This window comes from Aythya marila (assembly GCF_965140915.1).
Source record: "Aythya marila genome assembly, chromosome: 10".
Classification (NCBI taxonomy): domain Eukaryota; kingdom Metazoa; phylum Chordata; class Aves; order Anseriformes; family Anatidae; genus Aythya; species Aythya marila.
Window position 1 is genome coordinate 20,483,887 of NC_139051.1, and position 23,303 is coordinate 20,507,189.

The 23,303-nt window shown below is 36.6% G+C and overlaps 1 protein-coding gene across 1 annotated transcript in view; it reads left to right on the plus strand.

The window, feature by feature from the left end:
• The first annotated feature begins 33 nt into the window (after positions 1-33).
• Positions 34-23,303, plus strand: part of CACNA2D3 (calcium voltage-gated channel auxiliary subunit alpha2delta 3) — a 463,161-nt gene continuing 439,891 nt past the window's right edge. Inside the window, exons 1-2 of the mRNA XM_082768173.1 lie at positions 34-535; positions 1,169-1,250. Coding sequence (XP_082624299.1) covers positions 417-535; positions 1,169-1,250 — 201 coding nt within the window. The 5' untranslated portion in view covers positions 34-416. The remainder of the gene's footprint in view (positions 536-1,168; positions 1,251-23,303) is intronic.

A 23,303-nucleotide genomic window follows, 5' to 3' on the forward strand; every position in this document is an offset into this window, starting at 1 on the left:
AAGTGAGCGGGACCCGCGAGAAGACAGCCGCCCCCGGCTGGAATCGAGAGCTGCTCGCTTGCTGCTGAGGGCACTTTGGAGCAGTAGCAGGTCGCTGAAGTAACTCCGGCACGCTGCTGACTGCGGAGTTGTAAAGAACTACGTGCAAGTGGCTGCAGTAGTGCTGGAGAACGCTTTGCTGTTACCAGGGACACAATAGTTTTCAAGTCACTAGAGCCTCGCTTCTGGTCCTCTCCTTCCATTACACAGAGAGGGTCATTCTTGGGAGGGATGAGAATGGAGCTGTGATTTCTTCCAGTGGCGCTCTGGTGGAGGGGGCAAGGGTGGGGAAAGAGGCTTTAGAAGCAAAACCCCACAACTGCTACGTTCAGATTCACTTGAATTTCCCCACATTTTTTCAGGCGTAGGGAGACACAATGCTAGAGAACTTGAATCTTCTTCGGGCTTTTTGGGGTCTTCTCTTTATCTTCTGGACTGCTTTTAACACAGCCTTAGTGGATGTGGTTGGATCGGAGCAGCAGATCCCCTTGTCTGTGTAAGTCTTTTCATGTTATTTCTCTCAGGACCATGGTCAAGAATGAGAACTTGCCTGCTCGAGTTCGTATTTTATTTTTATTTATCTATTGCAGGTATTTGACTGTTCAAGGCACCTTTGCTCCTCTGTCAGCTGTTTCTGAAATCATAGTCTTTAACACGCGTGGCAGTACTTAAATTTTATTCTAGTGCATGTGTTAGTGGAATACATGGCTGTGGAGTCTTACCTTAAATGCTTCTATTTAGCGTAGTTGATATTATCTTAACTCATGCGAGAAGTTATCATTTGGAACTGGTCTGCTGTTCTACCTGCTCCTCTTCTTTCTGTGGGCATAGATTATATTGTACAAAAGCATGCCTCTGTACAAGTTGACTTTAATTTTTAAAAGTGCAGGTTAGGTGGTTCTGTATTGCAGGCCTTACCTTGGCACAGCATCTGCCGTGTGCTTGTACTTGAACAGCTCTGCTATTCTTTTGCTGTGACTAGGTTCCTTTGAGCTCTTTAATGCAAAATTGCTTGAATCCTTACGAGTGCAGCTGAAGCTGCTACAGTCTGTGTTGCTTGCTATGACATGTGTATTACATTTCTTCCTGTCTTGTGTTTTTTTTTTTTTTTTTTTTTTCCCCCTCACAGTGTAAAGCTCTGGGCCTCAGCATTTGGTGGGGAGATCAAATCTATTGCAGCCAAGTACTCAGGTTCCCAGCTCCTGCAGAAGGTAAGGATCTCTTTGATTGTAATAAGGAAGGATTTTAAGAAGAAAATGGACGCAGATTTAATTTTTTTTTTCCATAGGAAAGCAGAGCAGTGCATCCTTTGGTCCAAGATCTATTTTTGTATTTAATGCTAGTCCCTGATGCCTCTTTGCATTGCACTGGACTATCTGGAGCCTTCTTGATTATACTGAGTTGTTTTTTTGGGGATGATTTCTTTTTGTTATTATTAGAAAGTAAACTCCAACATATATTTATTGAAATCAGGGTTGAAGCCTAGATTGCGGGTATTTCATCTAGTTGCTGCATTGTGATGATGATGTTTTTGTATAGGAACAGCTGCTCCTTATGAAAAATGGTAACTTCACTCAAGGAGCAGAATTAGGGCATATTTTATTATTGTCACCCTGTGCTGTATTTATGCAATTGACTGTATCAGGAAAAAAAGGCTGCACTGTTGTTTGTCATCTTTGCAGTTTTTACAATCCCATTATTCCTCAATCATCTCAACCCAGTGGTGGGATGTATTACATCATTACGGATAAAAGGAATGAATGTGGTTATCTTCTTGCTCAGCTGCACAGCTGGGTAATAAGCTAGTGAAGTATAGCAAAAACTTGAGAAATTGGTGTAAGTCTGTGTAATGGGGGCAGGGGGGTAATGAGAAAGGGGATTTGAATATGAGGTAGATATTGGACTAGATACAGTACTCGATTTAAATATGCAACCTGTACTGAAGTTCTGTGTTGTAGACAGTTTATTTTTATAGTAGGTTCTGGAAAAGGCATAATGAAAGACTAAAATACATTAAAAACTTTAAGACTGATTTTGCAGTGTTTAGTGTGTGATATGGAAATGGAAAAACACTGAGACAATCTCTGACTAGGGACCACTCATGCAAACCATATGTTAAATTTCTGCTGCTTTTAGACATGATTTTGAGTTCTGAGTAACACGTTAAATTGTCTGTTTGTGAAGGAAATAGCTTCAGCTTGTAGCACTGATTTTGAAAGGATTTTGTATACTTGTGAAATTATATAATGGACAGTACATGTAACAGTTCAAATAAAATGCTTATGCTCTCTATGTAAAATGAAGCACCTAACTTAATACTGAAATGTGTGAGTTCAGTAGTCATCTGTCTTTTCAGTGTTGCATATCCAGGACTGCAAAACCTGAAATTCACTAAGCTGGAATATCAGCTGTTAAGAAAAAATACTTTTGAGGTCTTTGAATACATCTCAAAACCATTAAATGGTTTGTGTTTAGTATATTTGGCCAACTTATATTTTAATCTGAAAGTCAAGACGTTCAGTATTTATTATGCTTTTAGTTCACATCCTTTGTGTACTCTCATATCATCACATTTTTGTGTGAACTCTTCACATTTATGAAGCAGATGGACCTTTCCATTTCAATTAGTATCTAATCAAGTATTATTAAAAGGCTTTAATTTTTTATTGGGCCCTAACAAACAGGTACATTTATTTAACTTTGTAACTGCTCTGTGTGCAGCCATTTTTGCACTAAAATGGCTTAAAATTTTTTATCTACCAGAAAAATATGTAATATGCTGTGTTTGGCAATGGTGCTAAAATCCACAAAGACTCAGTAAGATCCTTCATTATTCTCCTCTTCCTCATAGTAGATATGTTACAGAAAGGAAGACAGCTGTGTTTTTCCCTCTGTAGTAGTAAGATTTCTTCCTATTGGTTGTTATAATTGTAGGTAATTGGAAGCCATTCATTTTACCTTTTTTTCATCAGCATCCTTTCTACTTCACTGTCAAATCTGTGCTCCTGTTTTTGAAGGTGGATAGTGTATGCTCATTCCAAGCTACTTTGCTTTCATTTCTTGCTTTTGTTACAGCATTTCATTATAAAATAAAATGGGAAAGACAAAATGCAGATTTGACAAGTATTTAGAGCCTATTAATTCCATTATCATATCCTCTCTCTTTCTTCCCTTCTGGTTACAGTAGTTTGAGAAAACCTCTGGTGCTTTTCATTCTTATTTAAAATTTTGTACGTCTCTGTACTTTTAAGCTTGCTATTTCTTCCTGTTGGTCATGGCAAATGAGCCTGGATGACAGATGACTTTGGCGTGTATCTTGTATTGTTATTAAGCATATTTCTGTTGTAAGCTTGTATGAATAAAAACATAGCAAACTTCAAGATTTACAAGTATTTTCAACATGAGAAGTCAGTGGCAGAAGTTATAACAATTAATTGAAGTAATTACACAGTAGTGCTCTAAATACAAGTGGTTTTTTTTTGATTGATTTTTTGTTGTTGTTGTTTTTTTCTCCTTACCCCTTACTAGCCAGGCACTAAGAATCCATTTGGTATGTACTGTGAGCTTGGTGATTAGAGTCAATGTCTTTTTAAAGTCAGGATTCCACTTCTAGAAGCAGTGTTACTTCTAATGTTTCTGGTTGAATTCCCTTTCTGATTATGAATTAAGCATTGTTAATAAATGAGGTTATTAAACATGTTTATAATTATGTATCTGGGCATTATAGATTTCTCAATTACCAACTGCTTTGTAGTGCCATTTAGTTTAAAGGCTTACTAAATGAAAAATTAATGTACAGGTTACTTGATTCATTCTGTTAACATATATGAGGATCGCTACTTTCAAAGGAATGTGTTTGAAATCCAGGCATTGTTAACACGCTCTACTACTGGAAGGCTTTACATAATAAAATTTATTTTACCCATCTTGAAACTTCATTAAACAAATGAAGTTATGTGAGATACTCAAACAGAATTCTGCCAGGTTGTAGCTGTGAGTATTGAGTATATATATATATATAGTTATTGCAATTCCTATATATTGCTGTGCTGTGAATATCAAATGAGTAACGAGAAATGCTGTCCTCTTGAGTTTTGAAAAGATGTATAAGGATATTTTCATCACAATTCATTTTTTTTAAAAAAGCAGCACTGTTTATCTTAACTGATTATTTTATCATTTTATGACATTATAATAAAATCTAAGTATGTTGTTACACCTTCTAACAGTAGATGGGATATATGACTTTTCCTGGAATTAGTTTTGGGTGAAATACATGTATATAGATGCTGTAAATACCTCAGAAAATTATAGCTCAGTAAATGACTTCAGAAGTGAAGATGAGATTTAAGCCAATTAGCACTTCAAAATGTTGCATTTTAATGCTGCATTACTTATTTCCAAAGAGGAGAGAGGCCATTCAGTGTTCAAAATACCAAACAGAAGAAAATAGGACAATATTATTTATGGAGGTTTTACAGTTGTCACGTAGATATGACTTTATACAAGAAGCTGCTTGGTGCTGTAGAGACATGCGTGCTCTTCAAATAGCTAGAAAATATTGCTGGGGCCTAGGATTTTAATTGTCTCTTAGGTTACATGTAGTACAGTATAACAGAACATTTTTTTTCCTTATGCTTTGAAAAGACATCTGCCTTATTTAAATCTTGACACATCTTTAAACCTTTTTTTTTTTTTTTTAACACCGATTGTGTTTAGTTTTAATGTTAGTATAGCCTGCTGGCAAATCCAGGGTTTTAAGTACAGGATAAAAAGCAAGGCTTAGGTGCCAGGAATGTATTTGCTTTGCTGCTACAGTTAGAATTTTGGGGGAGTAGACTTGGAGAATGCTATTGTTCATGTTAATGTTCCTAATAATGGTGTGCTTTGAGTTCTATGCTGTTGCAAAATAATAGTAATAAAATGCAAGTAGAAAGTGCAGGTAATTTGCTTTAGGTTAATGTTTAAAAAAAATGTTTGTGCAGGAAGGCTTTTCTAATATCAATGAGGTCTTAAGTCAGTCTCTGATTATGTAGTGTGGTTTATGCTTTCTCAAATTTATAATGGGAAAAAAAAAAATCATACTCTGAGCCCTGAATTCTTGATTTGGTCTTGAACAGTCTATCTTATTACTAATGTAGGAACAGTTTTCAATTGAAAATAAACTTGTATTTGTTGGTTTGGCCAATAAGGTGTCTTGCTGAAAACCATCTTTCTTAAAGCTGTTGTAGATTTTGATTATGTAAGTTGCGTAACTGAGTCTTCAGTGTTATGTAATTTCAAGCAGTCTAAGGTCTGCATATGCCCACTCATTGAAACCAAATCCTTGTTGCATTAGGAGTTCTCAAATCCATTGTATTTCTACAAGCAAATCTTTGGATCAGTATAGCATGCCTATTTTAAAGGCTCAGAACTACATTTTGTCTTACCAACTAGTGTTGTATCTTGTTTCTTACAACTCTGGAAATGTCAGTACAAAATTAATATAACAGGGTGATTTAGAGCAGTTAGTATTCATCTGGTGTATCTGATTCCTGCAGTACATCTATCTTTAGTTTTAAAATGTATAATAGTTACTTAAATTCTTGAAGAAGTTTAGTCCCATCATCTTGACATTAATTGCTTTTCTTTTATTCAGCCTTATGTTGGTTCTGGTCTCTTTAGGCTGTGTTTTTTTTGTTTTTTCTTCTTCACTCAAGAAACTGCAGCTACTGCTGCCTTCTTTGAAGGAAGAGTCAGCAGGACTAAGCTATGCACTTTAAGCTTGTAGGCATGGATTGCCTTTTTGGATGTCAATTTAAACTTTTGCTAGCTGAGCTATTAAATTTAATCCTACAAAAATGACATTGTTTTTCCTATCAAAAAAAAAAAAAAAAAAAGAAGAAAAATTACCAGAAAAGCCCGTGTACGCAATTATGATTTAAACAAACCAAAGCAAACAAAAAGCAAGCAGGTAAATCATATTAACTTTACTAAAATTTGAAGTTAATTCATTATAATTCTGAACTCGGAATTTTGGGTCATGTAAAATGTCTCCCCTCACTGAATTAAAATCAATCACTAAATGATTAAAAAAAATAAATCATATGTGAATCTTAAAACACTTCAATTCTGATGATTAATGCAACTTGCAGGACTTGAACTTCTGTCCCCTTCATTTCTTCCAGGCAATGTAAATCACAAAGCTATTCTCCATGTTAAACCCGTTGCTGAGTGCTTGTGTGTTTTGCTGTGTATTTAATGTTACGTGAAGACATAAAGGTAGATTATTTTGGATTAATATCTTATTTTTTCTTTTTCTGAGAGTAAAAAAAGTGCACTCTAGGGAAAACTTGGTACATCCAATACCAATGTTCAGTTAGCATATTGATCTGTAGAAGAAAATATCATAGTGCTATGTAACTTTCGTTTCTTTATAAGTGATTTTTTTTCTCCTTTCTTGTGATGAAGTCTTGACTTCTCTGAAAGCATTGGAGAATTTTCATTGCCTTCGGTGAGTTAGAACTGCATCTTGAATGATGCAGTTCTTGTTTGAATGTCTTGGCAGGAGTGATAATTTCTTGGTGCTTGTAATGTTTTAAAAATGTAGTCTAAATCAGCCTGAATATCAATCATCATGTTTTATATTTCTTCCTTAACTAAAAGGAAAGAACTATTTTAAACCACAGTGAATTCATCCTCTTCTGCTATCAGTACTCTGTGTTTTGCAGTATTTTCTGTCCTTCTGGGTTTTGCAAGTACAGCATGAGCCTCTTAGTTATATTATTAAAAGTAGATATGTTCTATTGGTGAAGTCTAACAGATATAGGAGATGGCTTCTGTAAGTTTGTATGCATTGCACTTCCAATAATATGGAAATTGAGTGGACAATCCAACTGGAAAATATCAGATCTCGAAAGGGAATGAATGCTAATTCCCTTACTTAATGCATTTATGGTTGATTGGTTTTATGTCCTGTATTGGAAAATGCTTACATTTCAAGGTTAAAAGAGCTGGTCTCCATGCAGATTATCTTGGGAGTGAAGGTATACAACCACGAGTAGATGCTGCATTGTAATGGTGATTCGCTTTTAAAGCAACTACTAATCAATACTCTACACTTTCAAATGTCATTACTGTTCTGTAGGGTACAATTTTTGTTGCTGATAATAAATGGTTACCAATTTATAATTTGTGTTGTACAATGTGTAGGATAGACTACTTTGTTAAGGTTTCTACAGATGCTTCATGGAAAAGTCTGCGTGAAATACTCCAATTAATATATCGTTCTCGTCTTCCTATCTTGCTTTTTCTATGTGTGTTTTTGCAAAACTGTGGACATTCTTGTGACCCCAGTTATCCTCTTCCCAAAGCTTAAGTAATTCCTTTGCAAATGACAAATTCATTACAATATTTGTAGCTGAAGAAAGAGTATGGTAAAGCTTTTTTTTAATTAATACTTTGAGAAAGTTTGGGAAGGATCTTGGGTACCTTTCTAGAAGTGCTGAATTCCAGGGACAGGTGTTTTCTGAAAATATCCTGCCCTCAGATCTCTTGGGACTTTACAGATAGTTGATAACTAGCACATTGGTTTGGAGGATATTGTAAGACATGAGGAGAATGGGATTATTCAAGAGAGACAAAGGCTTGTCCACACCGGACTGTATAGATATTACAATCAGTATATTAAATTTAAGCTGGGAATAAATTGCAGACAATAGAATCCAGAGCACAGGAATTAAGCTGTCATAAATAACTGGCTGCTCTTGGCTTGGACTGGCGCACGCTTCGTTGGGTTAGAAACTGGCTGGATAGCCGGGCCCAAAGAGTCGTGGTGAATGGAGCCAAGTCCAGTTGGAGGCCAGTCACTAGTGGCGTCCCCCAGGGCTCGGTGCTGGGGCCGGTCCTCTTTAATATCTTCATTGATGATCTGGATGAGGGCATTGAGTGCACCCTCAGTAAGTTTGCAGATGACACCAAGTTAGGTGCGTGTGTCGATCTGCTTGAGGGTAGGAAAGCTCTGCAGGAGGATCTGGATAGGCTGCACCGATGGGCTGAGGTCAACTGCATGAAGTTCAACAAGGCCAAGTGCTGGGTCATGCACCTGGGGCGCAATAACCCCAAGCAGAGTTACAGGCTGGGAGAGGAATGGTTAGAGAGCTGCCAGGCAGAGAAGGACCTGGGAGTGATGGTGGATAGTCAGCTGAATATGAGGCAGCAGTGTGCTCAGGTGGCCAACAAGGCCAACGGCATCCTGGCTTGTATCAGAAACAGTGTGACCAGCAGGGCCAGGGAGGTGATCGTCCCCCTGTACTTGGCTCTGGTGAGGCCGCACCTCGAGTACTGTGTTCAGTTTTGGGCCCCTCACTACAAGAAGGACATCGAGGTGCTTGAGCAGGTCCAGAGAAGGGCAACGAAGCTGGTGAGGGGTCTGGAGAACAAGTCCTACGAGGAGCGGCTGAGGGAGCTGGGCTTGTTCAGCCTGGAGAAGAGGAGGCTCAGGGGCGACCTTATCGCTCTTTATAGGTACCTCAAGGGAAGCTGTAGCGAGGTGGAGGTTGGTCTGTTATCCCACGTGCCTGGTGACGGGACGAGGGGGAATGGGCTTAAGTTGTGCCAGGGGAGTTTTAGGTTAGATGTTAGGAAGAACTTCTTTACTGAAAGGGTTGTGAGGCATTGGAACAGGCTGCCCAGGGAAGTGGTGGAGTCACCATCCCTGGAAGTCTTCAAAAGACGTTTAGATGTAGAGCTTAGGGATATGGTTTAGTGGGGACTGCTAGTGTTAGGTCAGAGGTTGGACTTGATGATCTTGAGGTCTCTTCCAACCTAGAAATTCTGTGATTCTGTGATTCTGTAAATACCTCTCACATGAGAGTTGGCTTCATGCACTCCTTAGCTGGATCTTAGCAGTAGCTATAGAATCTCAGATTGCTTTAACAAGCTAGACTTGAATTTACCATGGACAGCAGTTGAGTTTAAAACAAAAATCACTTGTCTTACTTGGGCCTATTTCAGCAGTGGTACTCTGAGTATGAAGAGAGAAAGATTAGAGTTTATAGAGAAGTGTTGGGTGCATGTCTGTATGTATAAAACAAATCTTGGACAAGCCTATAGGTGGGATGTGTGTACATTTTAAATGTATTTTCAGAATAGGACTGCCTGAGCAGCACACAGTGCCAGGCAATTTTTATACAGGAGATGGCTGCTGGGAGGTGAACAAGTTTCGCATATATCAGTTTGCAGTACAGGAGACACTTAGGAAGGTAACTGTCGCTATTATCCTTCAAACTAGATTGAGCTCTTAGAGTACCTAAGAAAAGGTTGTAGAAGATGTATGAATAAACTGATCTCAATTCCATTAAAAAAAAAAAAAAAAAAGGTGAAAAAAATGGTATGGTGACCTTATCTGGTTCATAAATTGGGGATATAAAATGAGAAGTATGTGTATATAATTCCTTCAATGTATTGGGGCTCAACATGTGCAGACTTGATTGCTTGTTTCTTTAGGTTCTTGCTTGTATATGGGACGGTAGTATCTACATCAAAGCTTTGTTCTTGGCATATAGAAAAGGGTGGAATTGACTTCTGGGCTTCATAAAATATTTTCCTTTGGAGTAATCAAAAGATGGAGTTGATGGTCTTCCCTGAATTCTGTGCAGGTGGCAGATTATGTGAATATTCTAGAATTTTCAGGCTGAGAAGATGGCTGATGGATGTTCTTCTGAATACCTTGATACTGAATTTACCTCTGGCCAGACCAAAACCAAACCAAAACAAAAAGTGGCTTTCAACTTCCCCCTTTCTACCACTGCCTAATGCTCTTCCATTGTGGACCTCTGTTTTTCTGTCATTGCACAATAATTGTTCTGGAAGAACATTTTAGGTTATTTAACTCAAGTTTCTGCTCAAAGTAAGTTCAATGCAGGCTTCAGAGCATATTTTGGGGGGTCTTTGAGTCCAGTCTTCAGAACCTTCAAAGACAGATGCCACAATCTCTTATTCCACAGCTTGACTATTCTCAGGATGAAAAACTATTTGCTGCCTCTCTCCTCCTGTAGTACATCCCCATAAACAGCATTGGTTATTCTTGTCTGTAACCTCTTTGTAGGTACTAGAAGGCTGTTTATAGGTCCTCTCCCCAACAGTTCCCTGCTATGCATGCCCTACCTTCAAGTACTCTCTTAAAGTGGTGTGCACAATCTTGATGAGTCTTCTACATCTTCAGTGATGAAGATCATTAATGAACACATTAAAACGAAGAGTTCCCAGTATACACCCCTGGGGAACTCTGCTTGCAAATAGCCTCCAGGGTTGCTGTGAATAACCACTACCTTTTGAGGCTCATTGACTGTTTTTTCACCGATCTGGCATCTCTCAAACAGACCATAGTTGTCCTAATTTAGATACAGAGATACTGTGGGAGATATCAAAAGCCTTTCTGAAATAAGGTAAATGCCACCCACTGCTCTCCACTCATTCACAGATGTAGTTGTTTTATTGCAGAAGGCAGTCAGGCTGTTGTTGATTTTTGTATCCTTGAACATTAACAGAAATAGAAAAGCAGCTCTAAGAAACTTTATATTAAGACACATTTGTCTTTTTGCAAAAGACAGGTGTCTAGCCCCTGTTTTGATCAAGGCAAAAAAAAATACAAATTGAAGTGTACTTGTACTTTTATACCTTTTCCTTTTGATTTTTCAGTCTGGAAGACCTATATGCTTTACATTATCCATGGTATGTTATACTATTGCCTCCCTTATTGTGAAATACTGATAAAAATGTAAGGGCTAATAAAAATCCCCAAAAATGCTGTGGACTTTAGCTGAAAGATTTTCAACCACTGTAAACAGATGGATAACTTAGTGAGAGATTGATATTTCCATAAAAGTTGTTTGGATGTTTGAGCCATTGTCTATGTTTATTTGGAAATGAGTTTCATTTGGCAAGAATCAAGAAAGCAATAGTTCTATTTGTTTTCATTCTTTAGTCCAGGCCATGTGCCATGTTTACCTTTCAGTTACTTTTAAGAAGTTTTTTTTTAAAATGAGACAATTCCAAATAAATACTCTTTATATAGAAGAAATATATATATAGAAATATATATATTGCCACTATTCTTTTTTTCGTTGGGTCTATGCATGTTTCATCAGCTCAAGGCTTTGACTCTTGAATTGCATCTCTCCATGTCGTAGAAAATAAGTGTTAGTCTGAAGCTGACTTCTTTGGTAGGCTTATAAGCAAGCAGCATTTTCACAGACCTAAGAGCTTGGCATGAAAGCTTACTGTGTTATGCCAGTGGACTGCCTGTGAATTTAACCACTTCCAAGTCTCCGAGTATGACCTAGGGAATTCTTGATTGTATTCGGATTTTGATTCTCTCTCTTGATATATTTGTTTCTCCTAAAACTCTGTTATGCCTCAGTCATACCATCTTTCAGTTGCTTCCTCAGGCCTCTTTTCTGTCTCATTTTTTAAAAATACTTGCATTAACATTACAGGGTTTTAATCTAAACTCTCTTCTGTTTAATGTTCAGGTAAACTTTCCTCCACAGACACTCCTCTTTTCACAATAGGGCTACGTAACTCTTCTCATAATTATGAGATCTTGAGAGTAATGTCCACTAAGCTGATTGCAGGAATTGGAAAACCTTTTATATTTTTAATTTGTAATGATAGCACAGGCACTTCCCTTCTAATCCAGGGCTAAACCAAACTCTTTATTTCTTAGTTGTCTTACTGTAGATATTTTTTTTTTTTTTACTGTATTTAACCACAGTACCTTAAATGAACTTAGTGTTGTGCAGAAATCACTTGTCAGCTGGTAGAAGGTTTTATGCGTCATCTGTTTTCACTTTAGATTATTCTGCTGTAACTGGCAAGGAGCTTCTTCAAGTTTTAATATACAAACAAGGATTTGACTTGCAGGCATTGAACTATATAGCGATAGTATCTCTAGCCTGTTAAATAAAAGGCATTGTGAACATGCTATTTGGAAGGCATTATGAAAAACTTGGTCAGGGCTACAGCATCTACTTTTTCGTATTGTCTTCTAGGTTGTATCTGAATGTTTGGCTGTTCAATATACTCCCAAGAGTTTGTCAAGCTAAGTCACTAATTTTCAAGACACGAGAAAAGGATCTTTGTACTATGGGTATTAAAGTTTGATGTGTTGGGAACACATCATTGGTCAAAAAACTAGATAATTATCTTCTAAAGTGACAAAGCTTCAAAGATGAAAAGCAGGAATATTCAAACTTCAGCTTTATCTTGAAGCTAAATGACTATCATTTTATGACAGCTGTGCCAAATCTATGACTGCTGAGCTGTTTGTACATGATACTATCATATCACATTAATAGAAATTTTCACTGATAATGAAAACTGTAGGAGGCTAAGAGTAAAGCTTTACGTTATGACTTGCAGCATTGACTATCTGCATCCCACAGATTTACTGCCCCCTACTTACATTTTGCCTTTTACAATATCTTCAGCAGTTTCTTCAGTGAAGTACAACAAGAGAGATTATAGATGGCACTGTACAAAAAGCCTGAGTACTCACTTCATGTTACAGACGTCCTTCTATCATTACAAACTGCAGCACAATTTCACAGTAAAAGTAAAGATGAGATCTGACAACCCTTTGGAACTTACTATGGAAAACACGAAGAGAAAAAAAAAAAAAAGATTTCTGTTGGCCACCTCAGTTTTAAATTTCCTGTTAAAATCCAGGCAGAAGACTAAGATTGAGATCTGTCTTCTCACCCTAGGTCTGTGATAATTTCTTGACGGACTGCTTAGGCAGTTAAATAACACCTGTAATGTCCTACATAAAAATTTCAGAACTTGTGACAGTAGTAGGATTTTGTCCAGAATGCCAGAAGCCTTAATGTGAAAGTTAAAGCTACAAGCAGGACCTCCCCCACGTTGCTGTCCTCACAGGCAAATGGTGGCATCTTTGCTAACTTTTCCTGTAAAATGGACCTAGCAATGCTGTCTTTTTCCTTAACTCTCTACTCCCAGTCCAAGGACCTTTAACATTTAAAGTGCTTATTGTGTGGGGAAATGAGGTGGTGAAAACACCACTAGAGAAGCAAGGCAAAGTGCATGGAACTTAGCACCTCTGAGAGCTACAAAGCATTAATTCAGAAGCAGACTTGAAAACTTCTTCCACAGCTAAAAAGGTGAATGACTTTTTGTTACAGCCTTAAACTATGAAATGAACAAACCCCCTTTTATTTCTGCTGTAGATATTTGGTGTCTGTGGTTGACATTTCCATGTGGCGTTGTGCTGGCAAGTGAAACAGAACCATTTCTTGTCAGAGGATTTGTTCTACCTATCTTTTGAATACAAAGTGATATGCTATGCTCATACTGGAAACTAATCTTTAATTTTTCAATCTTCTTTCTGTTATGCTAGTTTATTTACACTGGTACCACTTACTATTCATTTTTTCCATAACTGCAGTTTTGCACTGTTTTTTCATGAGAGCCTTCAGAATGACCTTTTAAAATCTTCTTTCAAGTAAGATCCAACCAAATGAGACTTGTTACAGAGTCAAATTTACAAATGGCAAAAGCACTTAAATTGAAAACCAGGTAACTTTCTTTATCCCATTATGGGTAGCTGATTAGTTGTGTTGTATTTACCATATAAATTTATGTTATGCAAGTACTTTTTCACTCTGTCCTCTATGCTCCCGGTTGTTTATAGCCTTTGCTTTTTGCTCTGGAAATGTTTATCATTTATGCTTTTTTTTTTTTCAGTGACTTGAGCAGAGGTAATGGCAGTGCTGCAGTAAGGATATGGTGAGCTGGAACAAAATATGCAGAAAGAGAATGAATAATGGCTTAATAATTCTTCAGTGCATAAGTACGGGGGAAGGTTATGCAAATACAGGTATTGTCCTTAAAATGGTCTTTTATTCAATTAGTGTTACACTTTCCAAAAGGAAGAATAAATACTGGAGGATCTACCAGTGTACATTTTATGTCGTGAAAGTTATTGGAAAGTGGAGGTGGCTATTTCTCCAGTAACAGTGAATATGCTTAGTTGTACCTTAGCATGTTCAGGAAGAAATAAAATAAAAGGAATTTTCTCAAATATTAACTGGAAGATTTTTTTGTCACAGTAGAAGCAACTTTACATCACTTTTCAGACAGGGCAAATTGCAGGGAGGAGTCTACTTCAGCTTCCTGATACTATCTCGTTTAAAACAGTTAAAGGCAAATACAGGGAGACCAAAGGAAATCAGATGGACAAGAACAGAATGTGTTGCAGGGGCAAAGAAGCAGAAGGACCTGAAGCACGTGTTCTTACCTCTTTAGTGCAAGTGGAGAATATATTTGTGTGAAATTAAGTCAAAGTCTGTATACTGGTGATTATTTTTTACATATATTGAAAAAACAATTTCCATATTAAAAACATGTAAGTCATAGTCAGAAAGCCAAACTGTTTTTTGTTTTTTGTTTTTTGTTTTTTTTTTTTTCAAAGGGATGAGTGCTATGTGATTTCAAAATTTTTGCCTAGAACTAAACTGAAGAAGAAATCATGTGTTAAGAAATGTAAAATTCAATCTAGGAAAGGCAGCTGAAATTAAACTGAATGTTGCTAAGAAATAGCATTATTCTTTTTGTATTTAGCTTCCCAGATACTTAATATTTTGAATGTTTTTTCATGTTTAAATTATTGATTTGAATTTTTCTCTGCTGAAGTTTTTATCTGTACAGCCCCAATGTAACAGGAGTCTCACTGCACTCATAACTTGGCACTAATTCTATCAAGTCCACCCTGAGCATGTTATTGATATAAATATATTTTTATTTAGTAGAACTTCCTTAACGTTAGAAGATATCTGGTGAATTTTGTGTGAACATGGGCTGTAGAAAATGTCATTGTAGTTCCCAATCCCGTATATGTTGAAAAAATTCAAATGATCTATAGAATTATGTATGGCTTTTATTTATGTGATTGCACTCTATTTATTTTGGTTCACAAATGCACAGGAGTCATAACTGCAAACTGTAATTATTCTAAACATAATTTGTCTGACAAAAGCAGCTGCTAACTCAGCTCTTCTCAAAAATCTTCAATAAAATCCATCTTGAGAAGTACAAAATCCCCTTTCTTCACATGCATCCTTGGTGCCTACCTGGTATTTTCCTCTCAAGAGTCTTGTAAAAACCTCCGGCTTCCTTGTGTGATTAAGACAAATCCAGGCAGACTGTACCATGCTTTGCATTGCATAAACTTTACTCATTTAATAGCAAAGTTCTCAATGTTGTGGGACACCTCTTTAATTTGGCAGAGATAATCCTTTCACATTTCGTTTACTTGTTTAAACATTGAGATGTCTGATGGCTAGTTAATGCATTCATTAATTTGATTTAAATAATATTGTTACTGCTTTGGAAGCCTCCAAATAAAACAACAGCAACAACAAACAAAGAAAACCCCACCACATGTAGCTGAGGTTTTGCCCCTGACCTGTTGATTGACATTGTGCAAATCAGTTGTAGTATGTCTGGTTCCACACTTGCTAAGCAGAGTTTTCCACTTCTGTCTTCAGTAGTGTATGCCATTTTCTTAGAAATGTTTTGATCGAAACTTGTATATGAAATTCACTTAAAGCAAAAAAAAAGTTATCAAATGGCTTACTAGTATGTATTAATGAATGGTTTATTGGTTGACTGAACAGGTCAGTCCTCTGCACCATGCCATGTAGCAGTAGTAGCCTGGTCAAAAACAGGCTTGGAGTCTGGATAATTATAGCATCTGTTTCCAAAGTCTTTGAAAGTTGAATGAACATCAGATTAATGCAGAATTAATGCTATTATTTAAATCTCACTTAAGGGTAAACTAATTAACAAAATTTAAATTCACATCAGTTCAGGAGCAATTGAAATGGGGGCAGATGGAGTTACTTTGCTTGTTGATATGAGTGGCACTTAAGTAGTTTTGTACTTGAAATAAGGCTGATCTTGGCGACAGCATATGTGCTTTCAATGAAAAGTACTGCTGCAAAGTAGTGAGTAGCACAAATACCGTTTTTTTTAAGGAGGTGATTCTGCCTTGATTATATAGAGGTGTCATGGCTGGTGTGGAGAATGGAACCGAGGAAAGGAATCTGCTAGATTGTGGCAGCTAGTTATTGTACATTCAAGTGAAAAAAAACATTTACCTGGGATATATATGTAGGTCTGTATCTACTATGACTGTATGCTTTCTTGCAAGCCTTTAAACTAGTTCTTAGCATGCTGAGTATAATATAAACTTCAAAAGGATTAGATCTACAGTTGGGAAGTTTTCTTTTACATTCACAATAGTTATACAGAGTAATGAGACAGCTACCTGTAATAAGACTGTAGTCTGTAGGAGAAGAGGTATAGAATGTTTGAGGGTGCAATGTTCTTCAGGATGGAAAATGTTATGGTTTCAATACAAAGAGTAATTATAAATCTCCTTGAAGGCTTCATATTAAGTCAAGCTGTAATTTCTTTTTAACTGTGAAAGTGTATGTACTTTGCCAACTTTTACTTTTTCTTCTGGGTGGGTAGGAGGTTAGAATTGAAAGATTGGTTTTCTTTCCTCTTTTAATTGCCTAAAAAGAAAAGTAACTGGAATAGAATCACATTTCCTGTAGGTGAATGGTAAAATAAAATTCTGTCACTTAGTGATTTCAACATATAGGCTCCTTAATTATTCTCTTCATTCCCTTCCAAAGCAGTTTGCAATCATTTTGTGGCACTAGCTCTTCTTTATTATGTCAGGTATGAGGAATTGCTTTCTTCCTTTTTAATATGAGTGGCTTGATATACAACATATTTTCTACATTAAGCATTTGTTTTTATCCTTTCTGATGCTTCTTCATTTCCTTTTTCCCCCATCCTCTTTCCTCACTTCAGTTTTCTGATATTGTCATAATTGACTTTTTCAGAATATAGCTTTTCTTAATCCTCTTCTGTGACTTACTCTTATGTTTTAACTTGTGTGTGTATGTATGCTATGTATTTTAACAGTTCTCTATTAAAGTCCTGTTTCACTGGAACCTTCTCATTTCTTTAAAATGTTTTAAGAGATGCAATCTAACCTTGATGTACATTGACCTCTGTATCAGTCTTCCACCTCCCAATTGCTGTTTGCTTTTGACTGTATTTAGTCTAGAACTTCTTAGATGTAAAAAGCAATTTAATTTTAGAAGTGTAAATGTTTCTTCATTTGTTCATAGTGATTCTTTCCCCATGCTGCTACCCTCCATTCATTCTGTAATTTCTGATCTGAGCCCCACTGATATTTTCAGAGGAAGAAAATTGTGGAAATAACTTTCTTCCTGAAGTTTCCCTTATCTACCCAGAGAGCTTTTGTCTCTCACTTCGAGCTTATTAGTAGTGGCTTTTAAATGTTATGAGAGAGAAATGGCACTTGGGAATCCCAAGTTCTGTTACTGTGTGTTGCTAGGATTGTTGAGTGATCTTGAGCAACTGGTTTTTGCTCTTGATTCATCCTGGAGAGTAGTAGTGTCTTTGAGACAGTCTAGCTCAGTGTTAGGTACTGATAGCTCTCTGGCACATCTGCTGGATGATTGCAAAGGTGTTAGCAGAGCTTTGATCCTCACTTGCCAGTGAGGATACAACTACTGATACAACTCTGATACCAGAGGACTGCAACCCAGTCCTCCAGCACGATGCATTTCTCACATTCAGGTCAGCTACTGCCACTTCCTGCAAAAGCCACAACTACACTGCATTATGTATAGATCACTCCAGATATTTCTGATACCAGTTCAAAATCTGTACTTATTTGCTTTCTCATTTTTTTCCTAGATCTTGCTTTGTTTAATGCTTTATATTTTCCTCTGTATGGATGGATATAGGTCAGGTTATGTGAATGCACTTGTTGAAGCACAGAAGTATTTGAATGGATGGTAGCGAGATTAGTTCTGAGTGATAGAGCAATTGGTTATATGTATAAAGGATGGGATTATTACTAATATCTTTGTGTTTCCATTTTAAAAGTTGATTTTTCGTCCTGAGAACCTGCCTTTCTCATCTAAAATAGTTATGCTGTATTTGGGTGAAATCTCAAAGTGGAGAAGTGTTAACTATGGTTATTTGCTCAGAATGAGTGTAAAAAGCAGTTAAAACTTTCTTATGCATCAGGAGCAGAATAGGATCATCATATAACCTTTTTCAGGATCAGTTCTGAACCTAAACAGTGCTGGCGGAAGAGTTCTCTGGATTTTAAAATAGTATTATTGAAACAGTGCATGTGTTTCAGGAAGAAGAAAACACAATTACATGAAAAAAAAAAAAGGAATAGAGGAAGCATGTAACTACCTGCAGTTATTGTAAAGCCCTATAAAAAAAAAAGTGATTTTTTCTTTAATGAGCATAATAACTGTTTTTTTTGGTGTGGTTTTTTTTTTTTTTTTAAAGTAACTGGATTGGTTTCTCTGTGCAGCTGTAAAAAGTCATAACCCTGAGCTACATCTTGTGCTAAAATGGGAAAACAGTAGCTGTTGTATAGTTTCCTGCATCTTTAAAAATAGGATTATAAGCATGACATAATAATAACAATAAAAAAAACTATTTACCTGCGTGGAGGGATAAAAATACCCAAATTCTGCAGCAAGATGTTGTATTGCAGGTGTTGTTCATCCAGGCATGAAAAAATGTCTCTTATTCTGGCCTTTCTGGAATGTGGAAAAGGTGTGAAGAAAGATTTGCTCTTGTGCTAAATAAGTATTAATGCTAGTCTGTTATGAAACAGAAGTAAAAAAGAAAGACGGGGTGAAATTGGATACCATGGTTCATTGTACTAGACAAGCCAAGTATCTTATAGTCTGACCTTTGCATAGTGGGACTTTTTTCAAACAATCCAGAGGATATCTTATTACATCTTTCAAAGAAAAATTCCTTTTCATATGTATGTTAAAAAGAAGAAAAAAAAAACAAAAAACACACCACCACCAAAAAAACACCTCCCTCACCATTGTTTACTTTTAAAAATAAATACATAAACTAAGCTGTTGTGAAAAATAGTTTTTCATATTGGGATTTTTTTCTGTTTCTGTTTCTTGACATTGAAATATTATGCTTTTTAGCAAAGCTAGCTACCATATGATAAATGTTTTAGGTATTCATATAGACTGAAGAGTTTTTAATGTGGCTTCTTTTAATCAGCTGTGCAAGTATTCTGACTTCCTTAAGAAAATTATTGAATCCATTATTTAGGACTCAGTTTATATCATTCAAGGTGTTCCAATTGGGAGATAGGGTTAATTTGTTTTACTAAATATTAAACTGATAGCAATGGCTACTTAGCATTATTATTATTATTATTTTTTGAATAGCCCTAATAGCATAAAATAGGTTGAGCCAGGCTTTGTGTGAGGTGCTTGTGTTTTTTATGTAGATGCCTACTGTAATATGGCTTTACAACTGGAATTAAAAATTTGGGGAGCTGAGGGAAAGTGAAAATCCATGTCTGATTTCTCTAAGCAAATTTGCACAGACAAGTGTTTTGATGTTTGGTAGTACTGATAATGGTCTGTAGAGGTAGTGGTATTAACACAGACATAAAAGTCAACTGAATAACATTTTTCTTACCTTCTCTTTATCATGATCTCTTTTCTTAACTTGAGACAGCAAAATATTGTTAACTTTTTTACCAGTATTTGCTATTTGCTTTTTCATTATATATTTATATAAATAAATAATATACCTATTTTATATATTATATATAATATATATATTACATATATATATATAGTGTGTGTGTGTGTGCTGAGCCATCTGCATGCTTTCTGATGAATGTGGTTGACCCAATGAGCAATGTTGAAGGTAGGTGAGAATAGTTTACCTATAAGGTAAATGAGGGTGGTGAGTGGCAATTTGGGGTGACCTGTCCACAGGTGGAGTGTTAGTTGTGCATTGGTGCTGTGCACATGGAACTGCCAAGCATGTCGCTGCTGCTGGTTTCACCATGCTACCTGTTTGTCTGCTGAGCCTTCCCCACCTCAGTAGAGTAATAAGCAGCTATAGTTTTAAACAGGTGAATTACAGCATCTTGTGAACGTGCAAAAGATCTTAATGTACAAGCTGATCAGCACTTCATTTTCTAACACTGGATTAGTCTATTTGATAACTCAGCTTCCTATGAAGAGGATGCAAATTTTCAAGCACACGCTTCGGTCTTCCCGGAGGTCCTCCTTAATAAGCACTGTGTGTAAACCAGGCTTTCTAACTAACCCATCTTGTCCTGCTTTTAAAAATAACTCCCTCAGTATTTCTGCACTTTCCTGAGCATCTTGCTTCTGTGATCTGTGCTTTTACATTTTTTCCCCTTTATTTTAGTCCTGGCTAGTGGCTCTGGAGTTTGGCAATTTCCATCTTCAGAACGAGTCGAAATAGCTGGACTGTTTCAGCCTGCTTTGACTCCAGTAGGCTATCTGCCAATCTTTCTTCTCAGATAAGGTATAGACTCAATGACTGCATCCATACAGCCGTATGACAGGCAGCTGAAAGAGCGGCTGTGAGAACAGCATGGTCTGTGATCTGTTCATTTTCCATTTGTGTGACTTCTTTGGAAAGCAGCCTGCCTGCAGGCTGCAAGTCTGAAAATCCTGGGCAGTGCATTAAGGTACTGAATGCTACTGTATGTGGAGCTGCCAAGCACACTCAGGTGGGTGACATCTTCTGTGGTCCCAAAGGCGTTCTACAGCTGTGTTTTCAGGCTAGCTGTCTATGTATCTAGTTTGAGAGCTTCTCACCTCTGAGAGAACATGCACAGTGAGCTTATGCCAGCATGACCTCAGTAAGACTCATGTGAGTGCTTGCCATTTGTTTCTGGTGATGTTCCCTGCTAAACTGTTCATCTATTTTTTCCCCTCTAAGCACTGATGTTATTTCAACCACTGAAGACTCTGATGACTTCATAGGGTACAGACCAAATCTGATACGGTTTCTCTTATTCCACTTGTCCCCTTCCTCCTGTCTCACTCTCACTGTTGATGTACTGATACTTGAAGGTAACCTGCATTGCAATCAAGTTATGTTTCACACAACAAATGGGCTGCTTTGTCAACACAGGAAATCCATGGAACTCTTATCTTTCTATTACTGTCATTACTGTTAATAATAATTAAAAGTTTTTTTTTCAGGAAAGTTCAGACTAATGTTTAGATTTTCTTTAGAGTCCAGTCCCAGTGTACCTCATTTCATGTGTGGTGGGCACTTCACTCCACCAAGTTGGGAGAAGGAGAAGCATTTCAATCTTACACTCTGTCACAAGGTAGGGTATTTCAAGAAAACATTTATGTGTTACAGTGTTAGAGCAGGCAAAAAAAATAATACACTGGATCTATAATAAGCTCTTATGAGCTTGACCTGTTTAATACTGTTTCTTCATTTTTTTGGCCATCTCTAATACAGATGAAGAGAAGTGTCAGTTTATCACTGTGAGAATGGTAAAGCAATTACACAGCCCTTTAAGGCACAGTACTTGGAATCTTTGTGTTTGATACAAGACTTTCTTGTATCAAACTTAGAGGCTTAAAAACATTTCTGAAGTATCTTGATTTTTTTTTCTTTTCCCGTGGAACTTTGTTCTTGCATTTACTGTTTTTTGTCACAGGATGGCAGCATGAGTAAGACCCTAGGAAGGTATAGCAGTGAGTTCTTTTTGACATTTTAAAGATTTGTACAGGGTTAGCTTGTTGCTCTTAAAGGTGAGGGTTTAGACATAATTTTGATTACTATAGACTGTGAACACCTGAGTTTCCAAAGCTTATACACTGTTATGTAATCTGAAAAGTAAGCTATGAAGGGATGAAGTGGATAAACTTATCATTCAAAAGATGACATGTACATTCAGATCAAGCTTTTTAAACAATGTGAGCTTACTTCTTATATTTTGGTCTTCTATTTTCCGGATTAGAATCCAAGGCTCACTTTGAGCATGCTTGTGTTTGATTTGGAAATCTTGTTCTGTTACCAGGCTACAAGATTCTGTGAATGTATTTAAAACAAACAAACAAAACATAAACCAAACAAATGTAACCCAAATGTCTGGATCCCTAAACCCCAGGGGAGTTTAGTTTTTCATAGGACTTTGTGGAACAGACCCCTTCTAAAGTCAGTCATTTGATCATTATTATTGCCTTAACTAGGTCCTGAGAAAGAGCTCTCATAAAATACTAGTTTGTGTAGGACAACTACTACTACTAGCTATACCCATGTCAGGTGCAGTGATTGTATCTCAAAAATGTGCTATGTATATACGCGTGCGCATGTGTATGTATATATATATATACATATGTATATATATTTATATATATATATATTTATATATATATATATAAAGAAATAGTAAAAAAAAAAAAAAAAAAAAAAAAAAAGAGCCTGCAAATCTCCTCAGCCAAAAAAAAGTACCTCCTTTTCAGATGAAGTATCTCTTGAACATGTATGCATATGTTCTGATTCATGCAAAATCATAGATCATTTTTTCTTGCCAGCCATTGCATTTGTCTTTGAAACTGTTGGCTTAAAAACATAAGATAGGAATGGAGGGAAACCTTCTTTCCCTTCCTGACCTAATATTATTAGTTTTTGTTTCTGTTACTTAAATCTAAACTCTTAAAGCTTAATAGCCTTCATTTACTCTGAATTATATTCTCTGCTGTTTTATCATCCTACTTGACTGTTATATTTAGAAGCCTCCTCTCAGAAAATTTAGACTCTCAATGCTTATTCCAATTCTGAGAGACATGACAAAAGTCTACCTCCTTGTATGGACACTGGACTGCAGACTGGATTCTTCTCCCTATTTCCATAGGTAAATTCAGTATGAAGATCCTAGGACATGTCTGTTTGGCACATTGCCTTCTCTAGTAGAAGTTCAGGACCCAGCCTGAACAGTGCAGTCCAAGTTCATCTGCACCTGCCGCAAGCAAATTGTCTGAAATAAAAATATTTGCCTACATATCTACACAACTTCCAGAATCGCTGTAGCAGTTGTCTGTTAACAATTTTCAGTGTTATGTTCACAAAAATGAAAAAAGGCCGTCTTATGAAACATCTTTTCCTGTCATGCTTTTTATCAGAGATGAATGATGCTTTGGGCTGGGTGCAAAAATGTTACAATTTTGGAAGGGGGTTACTGAAAGAAAAAACAAGTGCATGTACATAATGAGCAAAATCAACTCCATGCACTTTCTAGCATTTATTTATGAATGCAAAGTAACTGATTTCCCAAACAGCTAGTAGAAGCGCAAATGCTATGTAATAGA